General features: G+C 42.5%; 1 protein-coding gene across 4 annotated transcripts in view; it reads right to left on the reverse strand.

The window, feature by feature from the left end:
• The window catches only part of C9orf72 (C9orf72-SMCR8 complex subunit), an 81,736-nt gene that overhangs the window by 54,703 nt on the left and 13,097 nt on the right, over positions 1–13,936 (reverse strand). For 3 of the 4 annotated variants that reach the window (XM_089678052.1, XM_089678055.1, XM_089678056.1), the window contains exon 2: positions 22–496. In XM_089678052.1, coding sequence (XP_089534178.1) covers positions 22–465 — 444 coding nt within the window. In that variant the 5' untranslated portion in view covers positions 466–496. Of the gene's footprint in view, positions 1–21; positions 497–7,077; positions 7,148–13,936 lie in introns of those variants that run through there. The other variant, XM_089678054.1, reaches the window with a different exon arrangement.

Below are 13,936 nucleotides of genomic sequence, written 5' to 3' on the forward strand. Positions count from 1 at the left end.
GAGTAAAAAAAATACCCATACCTTGTGCATCCATATCCTTCCTTTTCGGATGATGTGTGTGAGGCGAGCCACACAAACTCTGTGTAGAGGCAAGTAGAAGCTCAGCTCTGTTTGTGGCAAAATTACAGAGAGGCCATATGTGCTCCGATCTCCATTCCAGTTTCCATCGAATATAAGTGAAACAATGATTACTCCCTTTTCCGAAAGCACAAAAAATTTGACATCAATAGCCCCGCTCTCTGCATTTCTGAGGATCTCGCCGTTTAAAGTGTGATTTGCCAGGAAAGTAATCTCTCCATCGCTAAGCACCTCCTCATCACTCTTCGGGGCCCAGATGTGCCTTACTCTTGGGCCTAGGATGTTATCCCAGTAGGCAAATGTGGCAGCCAGCAGAGGAGAATAGCCATCTATACTTATCAACGTCTTGGCTACTGCTGGAGAGGGTGGAGGACAAAGGGCTGACATATTTACATCTCATTGACAGACAGCTTCATTCCTGCAGGAGGAAAACACAAACCTTTTTTTAATTAATGAATAAAAATATATATATTGTCAGTTACCGCTCTACCTGACCCATTCTATAGTATGAGTAAAAGTTCTATTGTCTTAGGTAATGTGATTTTCTTGAAGTGAGCTTAGACTGACCTGTTCTCTATTTTAAACTTCTGCCTACAGCAGAGACACTGTTCATTTTTATCAGTCGGATTTAGATTCACTTTGTTACTGAGATCTGATTTGTCCTTCCTTCAGCACCTAACAAGCTCCATTTCTACTGTCCAATAAGACTGCCTCAATGGCACTCTCATTAGACAAGAGCTATCTGATCTCTGTTGGAGAATACAGCATGAATGTGTGTGTTTTACACCTCATTTATAAAATGCAGGCTATAATGTGGAGCCTACAGTATACCATTGAGAGAACTCGCAATGTTATGAACTGTTACTGGAAGAGAGGCTGGATACATGACTGGCAGGTCACATAATCAGGATCTCCTTTTTCCAACCAGGGGTGGACTGACCATTGGGGAACTCGGGCACTGCCCGAGGGCCCGGGAACAGTAGGGGGCCCCATGAGATGTCCCTGGTACCTTTCATAGGCTTTTTTGGGTGTGGTTTGAGTGTGGGCGAGGACACAGGGGCCCCATGATCCCCTATTGCCTGGGGGCCCCATGAGTTGTCAGTCCGTCCCTGCTTCCAACCCAGCTTGCTTTGGAGTCCTGTAATGTAAAGGACATCACAAACTCACAAGTGTTAAAGCCTAATTAAACCCTCCTATTTGCCAAGGTTGGCACCATCTTAACCTCTATTTAGACCTGCATTTGCCACGGCGTTGTGATTAGATAAGACACAAGCCATCTGAGGGCTTGAAAAAGTTGACCTACGCGCACTGGCAGCAGTGACAGTTATTGCCATAGACATACCTCGAAGATCGCATACACTGCTCATGTGCTAGCAGGCAGAATGTAAATGAGAACACTTCAGAAAATAACATTAGTCTGTTTGAGTAAGCATTTAATAACATTTCCAACTTAAGCTTTCTTTTAGGGAAAAGTTACAGCTGATCTCCAGGATTTCCTCACCACAACAGATGCTTTGTCTCTGTGAATGAATCACAGCCACACCGCCAGCTTGTATGTAACTTAAGTTGGCCATAGATGGATTGAAAATTGGGTGGTTCAGCAGAACCACTGATCCATCTATGGCCATTCCCGTTCTAGTGATCCAACTCCTATCAAATGGGACGGCTGGAAAATTTGTGTTTGTTGCATGCCAGTTGGCTGCAAAATTGATCAGTGTATCATGGCAGTGGAGGAATCCCGGTGTCAGAATACAGTAGCACAATACAATGGATTCCTTCATCCACTTTGAATGACTGGATGGGGGAATCCGGTAGATTTTTAATTTTTTGGATCAGCCAGCTGGTTTATAAAAAAAAGATCTTGTGCATGTACTCTGATGTACTGTTATGTCTCTATACAATGCTTTCTTTCATAAATATATGAAAATCAAAACGTTAGCTGTTTGGGATGCTGCCTGTTTATTTATATAGTAATATTCCTTGAGGAAGCCCAGTCTATTATTTTGACACCCTTATTTATGTAATTATACCCCTAAGGCACTGATGCTGTAATTTGGGTGTGCATCAGCTTATCTTTGGTCTTATTAATTTTCTGGTCAATGCCACCCACTCACCCTGCTGTGCAGTGGCACCCACTTACCCTATCCTAGCTAAAAAAAAAAAAAATAATCTACAGCTCCCCTTCAGCCCTCCTAATACTTACCTGAGCCCAATCTTGATCCAGCGATGTGCACGAGATCTGTGGCTCTCCGTCATTAAGTGGGAACAGCAGCAGCAGGCGCTATTGACACCTGCTGCTGACAATCACAGCCAGTGAAGAGGGAGCTGAGGGCGGGACTGAGCCACACTCTGCGTGTCTCAAACACACAGAGGTGGCTCTGGAGCGAGCATGCACGAGTGCCCATAGAGCAAGCAACTTGCTTCGGGGGAACTCTGCAGGGGGGAGGAGCCAGGAGTACGGTGGGGACTCAAGAAGGGGAAGATCATGGCTGCTCTGTGCAAAACCACTGCAAAGAGCAGGTAAGTATGCCAGGTTTGTTATTTATAAAAATAAAAAACATGAACTTTTACTATCACTTTAAAAATCAACTTTTTGGTCAAAAGACAATATAAAAAGTATATAACGCAGGGCCACATCCAGGCTATTTGGTTGTCTCTGTCTGGCCCGAGAAGTCTCCACTGTCAGCATGCTTCTCTTAGCCTGTTAGCTTCCTCATGACAGGCTCAGATAGGCATGCTGACAACGTGTCAAAATTAAATCTATACAATGAAAGGATGAAGCACGTCCGGTGGAGACTTAGCAGTGACGTCATTGCGCCTGTCAGGGTGCTGGACACTTTTTTATATGATATACTTCATGAATTTATTCACTTGTGAGTATATCTGTGTTTTTAAATAAACATTTTTTTTATTTACAGTACCATGAGCGATCCCTTCTTTTTCACATGTGGGTGTGCTGATTGATCTGTCTCGAAGCAGTGGCCGGTGTTGTGAGCGGGGTCCACATTTATCATACCAAAGGCTGACTGCCACCAGAGTTCAAGTGCTGATCCATCCAGCTCTGATTGGGTTTTTCCCTAAAGCATGGTTAAACCTTTATTCAGGAGGTCTAAGCTTCTGGTAAGAGGCTTTTATTTCTCTGGGTGACACACAGGGCGACGAGGACTGCAAGCACCAGTCACTTTTGTTGTTATCTGAAGCATGTATTAAGCACGATTTCTCTACACAAATCTGGCTGTTGGACTTTATTATATACATATTTTTTATATACCCATTTATGTCACTATTTAATGTGGATCTTGTTATTTTAGTGAATTAGGCTCCATGCACACTGGGAGTTTTACTAGTAACATTAATATGTTAAAAACGTGAGTTTTTCAGAATTTATCGTTTTTGTATTAGCGTTTAGCGGGATTTTGCTGAGTTTTTCCGCGTTTGCAGTTTTTAGAGTTTTTTTTTTTACCAGAAAATAAAATTTTTTTTTGGGTCAAAAAAAAACTTCCAAAAACGCTGGTCTGCTGCGATTTACCGCGTTTTTACAGCTAAAAAACTCCTTTACAAACCCTCTAGTTCTGGGTTTTTTTTCCAGCCAAAAAATGTTGATTGTAGTCTATGTGTGCATGAACACATAGGATAACATGCTGGGGAGTTTACTGGCTGTAGAAAAAAAAAAACGCCAAAAGCCAAAAACAGCTGCTGTAAAATCCTCCAGTGTGCATGAGGACCTGTTATATTAATGCACTTTATTATTATTATTATTATACAGGATTTATATAGCACCAACAGTTTGCTCAGCGCTTTACAATATAAAGGGAGACAGTACAGCAACAATACAGTTCAATACAAGAGTTTATTGAATCTTCTTAACAGCGCAACACATTTTGTCTAATTCTATACAGCGCTCTAGTGCTCAAAATGTAAATTCTCTATGCCCTTATTTATCTGCCTCCCTGAAGACGTATGATGAAATGCATTGGGGCCAGAGCTATGGACCCGGACATAGTCCCGCAAGAACACCAAGTGCTCGCACCGAGAGAGCAGTAGAGTCAGAATCTGTGCAGTAGTAAGTGATTATACTTTAGTACAGGGAGTAGCACTTTTAAACGTGAGTGAATTTGACACTGTTTTAGGTGTTAATTATATAAAAGATTTTATACCATGTTGGCTTTCTTTTCTTCCCTATAAATTGGATATATGAGTGGTACTACGGAGGATTGTACAAGCGGCAAGTGGATATAACCCCTTAAAAGGGGAAGGTGCAATTGACCTCCTTTTATGTAAAGAGGTCAACTCCATCTGGTGAGTTCTTGTTGGAGTGGTCGGTGCAGGGAAGCACTGAATGAAGAACAAGCACTGTGATAGCTGATTTTAATGGACTGATTTAAGCACTGATTGCTCAAGAGATTTGAGAGAATGAGTTATTTTGCAAGCCAGAAAGAGCACTTTATTGGATGAGCACTGTCCATTTTATATTTTGATGCACTTTGTGATGGTTTGTTGGTATTTTTATTGCATGTATTGAAATTTGTGCAATATTGATTAGTAGGCATATAGATAAGGGGATAGACGATTTAAAACTACTAGCAATACAGCGCTGAGTAAAATTAACTGGTGATACATTGACACCATTGGGTGCCTGATACAGCTACTTGCTTAACCACTTCCCATCCGCCCTATAGCATCTTTACTGCTACAGGGTGGCTGCTCCACACACAACCTTCCAAATCATTGGATTCAGGTGTTCCAATCACCTCCATGGCCACAGGTGTATAAAATCAACACCTAGGCATGCAGACTGCTTCTACAGACATTTGTGAAAGAATGGGTCGCTCTCAGGAGCGCAGTGACTTCAAGCATGGTACCAAGATAGGTTGCCACCTGTGCAATATGTCCATACGTGAAATTTCCTTGCTACTAAATATTCCTCGGTCAACTGTTAGTGGTATTATAACAAAGTGGAAGCAACTGGGAATAACAGCAACTCAGCCATGAAGTAGTAGGCCACGTATTTTGACAGATCGGTGTCAGCGCATGCTGAAGCGCACAGTGCGCCATCTGACTGCAGAGTCAATAGCTAAAGACCTCCAAAATTGTGGCCTTCAGATTAGCAAAACAACAGTGCGTAGAGAACTTCATGGAATGGGTTTCCATGGCCGAGCAGCTATATCCAAGCCTTACATCACCAAGTGCAATACAAACCGTCGGATGCAGTGGTGTAAAGCATGCCACCACTGGACTCTAGAGCAGTGGAGACGTGGTCCCTGGAGTGATGAATCATGGGGCTCTGTCTGGCAATCCAATGGGAGAACGGTACTTGCCTGACTGCATTGTGCCAAGTGTAAAGTTTGGTGGAGGGGGGATTATGGTGTGGGGTTTTCAGGGGTTGGGCTTGGCCCCTTTGTTCCAGTGAAGGGAACTCTTAAGGCATCAGCATACCAAGACATTTTGAACAAAGACTGCGAACCAGGCCTTCTCGTCCAACACCAGTGCCTGACCTCACGACTGTGCTTCTTGAAGAATGGTCAAACATTCCCATAGACATACACCTAAACCTTGTGGATAGCCTTCCCAGAAGAGTTGAAGCTGTTACAGCTGCAAAGAGTGGGCAAATTCAATACTGAACCCAATGAACTAAGACTGGGATGCCATTAACGTTCATGTGCACATAAAGGCAGGCATCCCAATACTGTGTGTGTGTGTGTGTGTGTGGGTGTGTGTGTGTTTCTGTATTTTCAGGTAGGGGGTGCACACACGACTACCCATGCTGTCATTGGCTCTCTCTCCTGTCAGCGGTAATGTGATGGATTTTATCTCCCTGCAAAGCAGGGAATAAAAACCAGCACATCCCCTAGTAAAACAATACACAGTGCACAAATATCACACCTGCTAACACAGTTAACCTTTTGATCACCTCAGATATTAACCTCTTCCTGCCCAGTGTCATTAGTACAGCGACAGTGCTTTTTATTAGCACTGATCACTGTATTAGTGTCACTAGAAAGGTCAGTGTCATTTAGTCAGTTCCCACCCAGTGCCAGTTAGTGTCAGAATGCCTGCTGTACTATTACAGTCCCACTATAAGTTGCTGATCGCCGCCATTACTAGTACTAGTAACTACAACATTTTTGTAGATGCTATCATTTTCATGCAAACACATCCATACACATTTTGGCCTAAATTTTATGAAGAAAGTTTTTTAATTTTTTTATTGGATAGATTTTACAGCAAAAAGTAAAAAAAATAGTTTAAAAAAAAAATTTGTTTCGTTTTGGCGCAAGAAAACAAAAACAAAAAAAAACTCAGTGGTGATCAAATACCACCAAAAGAAAGCTCTATTGGTGTGAAAAACATGATATAAATTTCATTTGTGTACAGTGTTGCATGACCACGCAATTGTCAGTTAAAGTAGCGCAGTGCCGCATAGCAAAAAATAGCCTGGTCATGAAGAGGGGTAAATCTTCCGGAGGGCAAGTGGTTAATAGTATAAACACAAATTGTAAAATCTTTTATTTTTTATGTTGACAGATGTGTGTATGGAGAGCTGCAAGAACTGGAAGAAAAGAGCATGAGGAGCTAATTGGTACCATAGTGGAATTGAGGCATAAGGAACTGCCTCAAAAAGGAGGCTACTACCAAGCCCAGACCTCTCAAGAAAAGAAGAAAAGGTTGCATGGTCGGACATGGAAGCAGAGAGGCAGGAGCGGTCTTGTAGAAGAAAGAACTAAGGTCACAGCCATAGGGACCTAGAAACTCCAAGAGGAAGAAAAGTTTAAAACTGCGATTCCTGCAGGTTTAATATGTAAACACCTAAAGAGATTAAACAATTTAATATGTATCACCTGAAAAGGTTTGTGGCAAATGCTCCCTTAGAAGGAAGTCATCCAGTTATCCCACCATGGGGATGCCCTGTGAGCATAGCAAGGCTATCTCAGCGGCTAGTACCTCAAACATTTTGAGATTTAGTAGACAAACCAAAAGGAAGGGCAATAAATGAGCTACCTGTCCACAGCCAGGCAGACAGCATAGATGCACCAGATGGAAAGGAACTTGCATGCAGGCATCCCTGATGACCAAATACCAGATCTCTTCCAGATGCACGGAAGTGATGATGCAGAATCCATCTAGAAGTCCCTATCTGCAAAGGGAACTGTAAAAAAAAAGTCCAAGTAAACCACATTCAACCTTTTCCCATTGTGGGCTAAAGGCAATGTGGTAGATTTACTAAAACTAGTGCACTCAGAGTATGATGCAGCAGTGCATTGTAGCCAAACAGCTAGTTTAATTAAGCTTTGGCAATAAAAACCTGAAAGCTGATTGGAAACTATGCAGAGCTGCACCAGATTTTACACTCTCAAGCTTTAGTAAATAACCCCAATGCCTGCCATAAAGAGGACATATGCCAGAAAAACATGAAGGTCCCTAGCAGAGAAGATGGGAGGTCAGACAACCTGAAGCAGGGTGAAGATAAAGATTAAAAAAAAAAATTAGCTAGTTATTGGATACTACAGCATTTCCCCCAAACTGTTCAAATGTCTTGGGTGCGCAAGGCTGAAACTGCTAACAAACCCCTCCCCTGAGAAGAGAGGAGTCTGTACTTGGGGAGGAGGACCCACACAGGACTAAAGAAAAAGGGGGACCCTCTGATCCATGCAGAAGGCCCAGGCAAGACAAACCAGGTGGATATCTGCATCAATCTAAGGGACCAAGGGGATGGGAGGATTTTTACTGTTTTGCTTGTGTTTCCTGTGTAGAGGGAGGGAAAAAAATAATCATCTCTCAGATTGTCCCGGAAGATGACTGGGGGAAAATAGGGCACGGTGACATTGCTGTTTATTCTGAAGTGAAATCGCTTGCTATGTGGACAGGGTAGTCTAAAGCTGGCCATACACTAGTAGAATTTCGAATGAACGTCCGTACGGAAATTCTCAGTATATTTGATGACTGACAAATGTTGTTTGAAAGCACTTCTAAATTTGCTTTTACTATTAGATTTTGGAATGAATGGACTTTCCTGATCATTCAATTAGAAATTATTTTATCCATTAAATATTTTCCATCTTGCTCTTTCAAATTTATTTGCCATTGCGATTGAAAACAAACATCAATAATGAAATTTTAAGTGGACTTTAAGTAAGACAAATGATATCCTAACTTCACCTAAAACTTTAAAGCTGTTAAGGCAACAATTTTTTTTCTCTTTTGGAAAACAGAGGATTAAACCACAGGAATAAAAAGCAGGACATTGACAGTAGCCTATCAGTGTCATATGGTTTGCCTTGATCCTTGTAGGCTTGTTTACACAAGTTTCATCCTCTGAAGAGAAATCACTGGTGGATCACTTTTTTTTAGGACAATTGACAGGCCTGTTTTAACCCCTAAAACTCAGTGTACAAAAGCAGGAGAGGTGGGGAATGTACTACTGAACTAAACTGTTGAGCAGGGTACTACTGAGACAGCAAAAACAACAAAGTAAGAAACAAAAAACACACCAGATACCACACCAATATCTAATCACACCTCAAATCTGGTGACTTCCTTATCGTCACTTTCCATCTGACATCACTTCCCCTTTAAAAAAAATTAGAAAACCAACACACACAGGGCATTTGCCAAGCTTCAAAAAAGCATAAAAAAAAATACAGGTTAAAGCTGTAGACACTTTAATGTGTCATGAAGCAACTTAAGCGTAAACAAGCCCTTACGTGTGTGTTTAGCTGGACCTCCGCATTAACCCCTTCATGCCGGATCGTCCCGGCGTGAAGAGGAGTTCCTGCGCCAGGAGGTGGGCAGGAGGGGGCGGGGCTTAGTGTCATGTGGCCACCGTGACATCACGGCCGGTCACATGATCGGGAAAGGTCCCGATCGAAAGAGCAGACCAGGCCTTTCTGTGAGTACTGCACATGTGTGCTGGTAGCACGCAGGGCATATATTTTTGTTACATGAATGCAATTGTGCGGCCGCTTGGCATCTAGGCCCAGACGCCGGGAGGCTGCACTATAGCGTGCAGCCGGCGTGAAGGGGTTAACCATGTCTGATGCTCCAGTAAGCGCAAGAGGGGCAGAGCAGAGAGCCGGATACAGACAGTCACTGATCTCTGCTCAGAGTGGAGGGGAGAACTGAGTGATCAGCAGTGTCTGATCACTCAGTTCTTAGTTCTTAGCTGGGGAGGGGATAAATTCAGCATATATTTATATATTTTTTTAATTGCATAGCCCATATTTCTTTTAAAAGCACATTCACCCAGAGCTGTGGCAGTGTCAAAAGCAGAGAAAGCAGGGGCACCCTGGGCGGAGATTTCAAGAGCAGTGGTCTGGTCCCATAACCATGATTTTGTCAAGCATTATTGTGTGGAACTGCTTTCCAGCCAGGATTTGGCATTTGGGAGTAAAGCTCTGCAAGTAGTGGTCGTTCCCTAAGTTAGGAATGTTATTTATTTATCCTGTCATGGAGCTGTCCTGGAAGACGCTTTGTGAAAATCATGGTTAGTGTTACCGATAATGGTGTTTCCAGGAGTTTTGCAGGACAATGTCCTTTTTTCTCACCCTGGGACTTTTATCTTTACACTTATGGTGTGTGGTAATACTTACGGTGTGGTATTACAAACCTGAGTCCCATCGCAATCCAGCAATGTCCTCAAGAGCAGCAGCTTTCCCTCCTCATCGGCTGAGACAGTAGCTCCCACTACTCTCAAGCACTGCCAGTGAGCCAATGAGGATAAAACGGGGAGCGGGGCCGAGCCACACTCTATGTGTGAATACACACACAGAGCATCAGCTCAGGAGTGAGCCTGCTTGGGTGCCCCCATAGCAAGTTGATTGCTATTGGGGCACATGGCAGGAGAAAGGGGCCAGGATCACTAAAAGAGGGGCTGCTCTGTGCAAAACCACAGGATATAGCAGGTAAGTATAATATGTTTATTATTTAAAAAAAAAATGCCATCAATATCACTTTAAACGGTTTGTAAACCTCTTTAAATATTGTAATCTCTTTAAATATTCAAAATCTTTTTTTTTTTTCATATAACTACATTCATTTTTACTGATTTCCCTAATACCTGACTGAGCCTGCCAGCTCCCCTTCTTCTTGGTAGAGAACTGACACTGCTAGGCACAGAAGCCTATCTGTGCGATAATTTGGTCAGTTTTAAGTACTAATATACAATATATCAACCGACTTGAACAAACAAACTCAAAGTCCCAAAAGCAAAATGTCCAAAGTGATATCCAAATCTTGATGGATAGGTGCTCACTACTCCGAAGATGAAGATAAATCTCAGACATTCTTCATATACCTCAAAAAAAGCAAAATCTAGACAGTGTATTGTCTTAAGTACCACAAATATAGTGCCACACGTGCAGCATGCAAAACACTATAGTGTCACAGCATTCGTGTAAAAGATACTCAGTAGATATCACTGCAAACCATATAAAAAGTGCATAATTACCCTAAATAAAGTAATATCAGCATGTGATCAACCAGTGTGCATGGAATATCCTCAAACTGGCATCCTCTTGTTCCTTTGGACCTCACAAACAGACCAGGAATCAGTATGTGAATCAAAATAGTATATACATTTTATTGTAGCCACTTACATTAAAAACTGATAAAAACGGCTTCCTGCTCCTAGCAACAAGTGTATAACCACATTGTGGCATCAAATGGTCTCCCGATCACCGGGGAGTACACCGCCACACTCCTTCCCACCACTGTCACTTCAGCTCTGGAGGAGCATCAGGAGTACACCGCGAGTCCCAGGAACGTCAAAACACAAGCGCTCCAGAATCCAAAATGGCCGCCGCGGCACTTCTGGGAATGTCAATACGTCACGTGCCCTGGACGCGTTTCGTCACTTCTGGACTTTGTCAACAAGGACGTATTGACGTTCCCAGATTCCTGGGATATCACTTTGGACATTTTTGGGTTTTTATTTGAGATTTTGGACACTTTGCTTTTGGGACTTTGAGTTTGTTTAAGTCGGTTGATATATTGTATATTGGTACTTCAGGGGAAGGATATTGATACGACTTTAAGGGGTACTGTGTGTTATTTGTTTTTTGTGTGCGGACTTATAGTTATTTCAGTTTTAAGTACTGGTCAGACATTCCCAGCATTGTACAATGGTCCATGGGTACTCGAAGGCTGGCTTCACATATATGTGCATTACTGTAATGCACTGCAATACACATACCATTTATTCTAAACGGCACCCCACATACCAAACACTCAGCACACCTGCATTGCAGTGTGCAACAACGCATGCTAAATGGTGCACTGCAGCTGCAAAATTGTGGCAGTTTTTAGGTCTCTTTTTGTTGCATTGACAGTCCATTCAAATAATACGCTGTCTTAACGCAAGCATGTTAATACTCAACCATGAGGCCTAAGGTTGCTGACTATTCTGTAACTTTTTTTTTTTTGCTGTACTGTTAAAGCTTTCTACACTGCTTTACAACATTCTGCTGAAAACAAGCCTTACTCTGAAAATGTGTAATATGTGACATGATTTCTCAATAAAAAGAGTATATGAATAAGCTTTTGGTGTACTGAATTGTAGGTAATGGTGACCTTGCTGTAAAATGTCAGATGTCAGTGTCAGGTACAAAAACTGTTTTTGAAGTTATTTTGCAGCACTTTACTTCAAAATATATTACATAAAAGTACTCAGAAAATAACAAAAGGAATACAACCACAAAGCAGGACACAGTGCTAAACCTTTACAACCCCTCTGGTGTTGAACATAAATAACATTCTTGCAATAAATAAAGAAAAAGCAAATACAAGTGTTTATGTCTATGTTTAACCATTTGCCCTCCAGAGGATTTACCCCCCTTCCTGACCAGGCCATTTTTTGCAATACGGCGCTGCCAATTGTGCGGTCATGCAACACTGCACCCAAATGAAATTTATGTCCTTTTTTCCCACAAATGGAGCTTTCTTTTGGTGGTATTTGATTGACTGGTCGGTTTTTATTTTCTCCACTATAAACAAAAAAAGGCAAACAACTGAGAAAAAAAACAATATTTTTGACTTTTTGCTATTAAACATGTCCAGTAACATTTAAAAAAAAAAAAAAAAAAATGTATTCTGCGACATGTCTTTGCTAAAAAAAAAATACTAAATCCAAATAATTGGCTTACATGAAAGTTATAGCGTCTACAAATGCCGCTATAGATACTGGATTTTTCAAAAAATGTTTTCACTAGTAATGGCGACAATCAGTGACTTACAGCGGGACTGCGGCAGGCATTCTGACACTGGGGGGGAAATGACTTGGTGTCATGGACATCCCCAGTGACTCCAATACAGTGATCAGTGCTAATAAAATCACTGACACTGTACTAATGCCGCCCTGTAGCAGTATTACTGCTATAGGGTGGACGGGAAGCGGTAAAAGTATGCCTTTAGTTATGTTTTGTATAGAGTGGAGAAAGATTAGAACACTTGTCAGTTTTTAACGCCGTCTGTGCCCTCATTAGGAAGATTTACCATCTCTGTTTGTTCTGTTTACCATTATCATTGAAAGTAGAACAAAATCCCAAATTTTGGGTTGTCCCCAGAAGAGTAATGGAGGGGAAATCTTCCAATGAGGACACTAGTGCTGGTGACTTGGTGAACAGGCAAAACTGAAATACCTTTTTGTCAGCATTATACAACACAGACAGCCCATAGCCTCTGGTGTACAAACAAAACTACAGCTCTCTGCCAGCAACACTCATCCCTTAACAGGGTTTTGAAGTCCTACCAGTTCCAGGGGTCTGGAAAGGTTGCAAGAGCCTAGCAGGGTCTCAGCTGATCAACAGCCTCCACTCCTCTGGCAACTGTTGCTGTTCCATACTACACCTCACAAACACCTGCTGACTATTTCCTGTTCCCTCTCAGGCCTGTCCTGCAGGCAGGTTAAACTTTTTTAGGACCCTGGTCTTCGTAGTCAGCATTAGAAGCTCTTTTGCAGCCAAATCCTCTATGAGCCTCCGCATTCCAGGTCCCAAATGAACTTACCAGTCCTGAAAGAATTGTACCCCTCACTCTGCATGGCTGAGAATCCAAGTACTGCATCCACCTTAAAAAGGACTAAAACCCAAAAATTGGGGATACATTGTTTCCATCCAGGACCCATACCCATTTAAAGCCCAACTCTGGGGAGTTTCTTCTTATTTTTAACCACTTGCTGAACGCAGATAGCCGAATGACGGCTTCAGTGCGACCGGCCAGTTCCGGGAGGGTGTCATATGACGTCCTCCCAGAACACGCACTCCCGCACGCCCCCGGGGGCATGCATATGGTGATCTGGTGTCCAATGAGACAGCAGATCACCGATAAATGCAGTTGCCGGTAATTGACTGCACTTTCCTCACGCTGTCTGTCACAGCTTGAGGAAAGTACTGCCGATAACCGGCCATTGTCAGAGGAGGGATCGGCACCGATCATCAGGGCACTGATGATCAGTACCCTGATGATCGGTGCCCAGCAGTGCCACCCACCAGTGCTGCCCATCTGTGCCCAGCAGTGCCACCCACAAGTGCCTGTCAGTGCCACTCACCTGTGCCACCCAGCAGTGCCCATCATTGTTGCATATCAGTGCCGCCTCATCAGTGCTGCCTATCAGTGCCCATCATTGTTGCATATCAGTGCCAGCTCATTAGTGCCGCCTATCAGTGCCCATCCGTGCTGCCTATCAGTGCATCCTCATCAACGCACATCAGCGAAGGAGAAAAATTACCTGTTTGCAAAATTTTATAATAGAAACAAAGGAAAAAATTTTTTTTCAATATTTTTGCTATTTTTTTGTTTATAGCGCAAAAAATAAAAACACCCAGCGGCGAGTACATACCACCAAAAGAAAGCTCTATTTGTATAA

Source organism: Staurois parvus, unplaced genomic scaffold (genome assembly GCF_062004578.1).
Source record: "Staurois parvus isolate SC_StPar_1 unplaced genomic scaffold, SC_StPar_1.0 ptg000198l, whole genome shotgun sequence".
Classification (NCBI taxonomy): Eukaryota; Metazoa; Chordata; class Amphibia; order Anura; family Ranidae; genus Staurois; species Staurois parvus.